This window comes from Benincasa hispida, chromosome 8 (genome assembly GCF_027475165.1).
Source record: "Benincasa hispida cultivar pf3 chromosome 8, pf3_genome.v1.1, whole genome shotgun sequence".
Classification (NCBI taxonomy): domain Eukaryota; kingdom Viridiplantae; phylum Streptophyta; class Magnoliopsida; order Cucurbitales; family Cucurbitaceae; genus Benincasa; species Benincasa hispida.
This window is the reverse complement of record NC_143485.1, coordinates 11,359,992-11,362,703: the sequence shown is the minus strand read 5'-3', so window position 1 is coordinate 11,362,703 and position 2,712 is coordinate 11,359,992. Positions and strand designations below refer to the sequence as shown.

At 32.4% G+C, this 2,712-nt stretch overlaps 1 protein-coding gene across 1 annotated transcript; it reads left to right on the top strand.

Moving 5' to 3' along the window:
- The first annotated feature begins 955 nt into the window (after positions 1–955).
- Positions 956–2,441, top strand: LOC120083356 (LOB domain-containing protein 1-like). Its single transcript, XM_039039084.2, has 2 exons — positions 956–1,253; positions 1,657–2,441. The coding sequence occupies exons 1-2, from the start codon at positions 1,002–1,004 to the stop codon at positions 2,011–2,013; spliced, it is 609 nt and encodes a 202-aa protein (XP_038895012.1). The 5' UTR covers positions 956–1,001; the 3' UTR covers positions 2,014–2,441.
- Positions 2,442–2,712: the final 271 nt, after the last annotated feature.

Here is a 2,712-nt window from a genome sequence, read left to right as displayed (position 1 = left end):
TAAAATAATTTTCTGCTAAATAAATATAAAAGTAGAGAATTTTTAAAAATAAAAAAAATAAGAAGAATTATTTACACAAAATAATAAAATTTTAATTGCAGATAGAAGTCTATCAGTATTTATTAGTGAGAAAAACTAATAAAAGTCTATTAATAATAGATGTTGATAGGAACTTATCAATATCTATCCGTGTTTTTTTTTTTTTATTTTGCTATTTTTATAAATAGTTTTACATTTTTTTATCGGTGAAAATTTTCCTACAAGAATTCTAGAGTAAAATAAAAATGGAACATTGTTATTATATTGGGAATAAAATTTAGATTTCAAATCAGTTTTTTTTATTATAATGTTGAATTTTCCATATGAATATATGTCCAATTTTAACCCATATATTCTCAAAAATCTTAAATGTAATCCATATTGCTAATTATTGTTGTTTAGTCAAAAACTTTTTATTATTTAGAAGTATATTTACAAAAATTAAAAAATATATTCACATATTATATTTTTAAAAATAAAATTATTATTATTTAACTAATTTTGATATAAATTAATTTTGGAGATAACTCAAGATTTATTAGGGATGAGCATGATAAATGATCGAAGAAGAAGAATCGGTTGGTGTCAATTTCGAAAATTTTTAAATTAAATATGTTTTTAAAAAATAAAGAATAAAACTAACCGAATCGACAGACCAAAATACTTTTACTTCTCGTCAATCAAAATTGGTTTGAACATTTACTAAATCGATCAATGGATAAAAGTGCAGGACGGGCAAAAATTGAACAAACTCTAAGCGACCTAAATTTAAATTTAGAAGAAATATATTATAAATTTATAAGCAGCCAGAGTTTATAAGTCTACAAAAATGAACTTATAAGTTTATTTTTTTTTTCAACTTATGACGTCATCTCTTCTTCTTCACTTCGTCTCTATATATATATTCTTCGTTCTGCTTCACAGCCAAAACCAACTCCATTTCTCTCTCTATTGAGTCTAAAATGGAGTGCTGTGAGGCAAAATCCGGCCAAGCTTCAACTATCTTCCTCTCTCAGTCGCCGTCGTCGTCTCCTTCACCGCCGCCGAGTATTCAGACCGGCGTGGTGGTCAGTCCGTGTGCGGCGTGCAAGATTCTGAGGCGGAGATGCGCAGAGAAATGCGTATTGGCGCCCTATTTCCCTCCTTCTGATCCTCTCAAATTCACCATTGCTCACCGTGTCTTCGGCGCTAGCAACATCATCAAATTGCTTCAGGTACCTCCTTAATCCCTAATTTCCCTCTCTCTTTCAATTTCGCATGTTGTCTTCTTGTTTTTAAGTTTTGAAATTATGAATTCTGTTTAGGAAATTGAAATTTTATCTTAGAACCGTAATGAAAACCATAGAATTAGGGTGAAAATACTGTTTAGATTAATAGTTTGAGCAATCAAAGTCGAATGAAGTTAGTTCTGAAATTGATCAAACGAAATCCTAATAATCTCCATACTTTGCCTGGAAATCTGAAGAATACGTAATCCTAATCTGTTCAATTGCTTCACTCAATGATTATAATCAAACATAATGAAAATTGGAAGAATCAAACGAAAGCAGCCCAACTGTTTGATTTTTGTCCTCACAGAACAGCCAATCATATTAATCACTTTATTGAATTCTTCAGGATCTTCCTGAATCACAAAGGGCTGATGCAGTGAGTAGTTTAGTATACGAAGCAAATGCAAGAATTAGAGATCCAGTTTATGGGTGTGCAGGGGCCATTTGCCAGCTTCAGAAACAGATAAACGAATTGCAAGCAGAGCTAGCCAAGACACAGGCTGAGCTTGTCAATATCCACTGCCGCCAAGCCAATTTGGTGGCACTGATTTGCAAGGAATTAACCCAACTGCCGCCACCGATGTCGCCGCTGCCGGACCACCGCTCACTTGACAACAATTTCAACATTGCCACTCCTCAAAGCTACCAAGGCTACACATCTTTGTTTGAGGATAGCAATATTTGGGACCCTCTTTGGACATGAGAAAGGAAAAAAAATGTTGAACATGGCTGCAAAGGGGGAGAGATTTCTAAGACAAAGGTTTTGGAAAGTCAAACTTGGATTGGTTTTAAGTAGAATATATGAAACTGAAAGTCTAGTAGTTGAATTTTGGGTAATATTAGGCAGTTGTTAGGTTAGATGGGTTCCTCATTTGCTCCCTTAAAACCAAGAAAAGTGGAGTGAAGAAAAAGGACTGATGTTTACTGTACTAGATTAGTGCAAAAGTATTTATATCTTAGTATATATCTCTTTTCTTTTTTTGGTTACCTACCATTAGCTTCTTAACATTGATGTGTCAAGAAAAGAAACATCTTTGTCAAAATGTCTCAAACTTGAAGTGGTGTTGATGGTTGCTTCCCCCTTTTTGAAAATGACTAAAGATGCTCCCTTTATGAGATCTAACTTGAATATATGTTGTGTGAATCCAGCCTCAAATTTTGTGAGGGATAGTATACATTTTTGCTAGCTGAGTTATATTTGTTGGTTATCAAAGACTTTTTTATATAAGATATAATACTTTAACCATTTGATTATTAGTGGTTAATTATTAGGAGTGTTCACGGTTCAATTTGGTTTGGTATTCAAAACTTAACCAAGTCGAAAAATTCGATTTCGGATTTATACTAAACCAAATCAAACCAAACCATTTGTTTTCTTAAAATTGGGTCGAAAATATTTAGT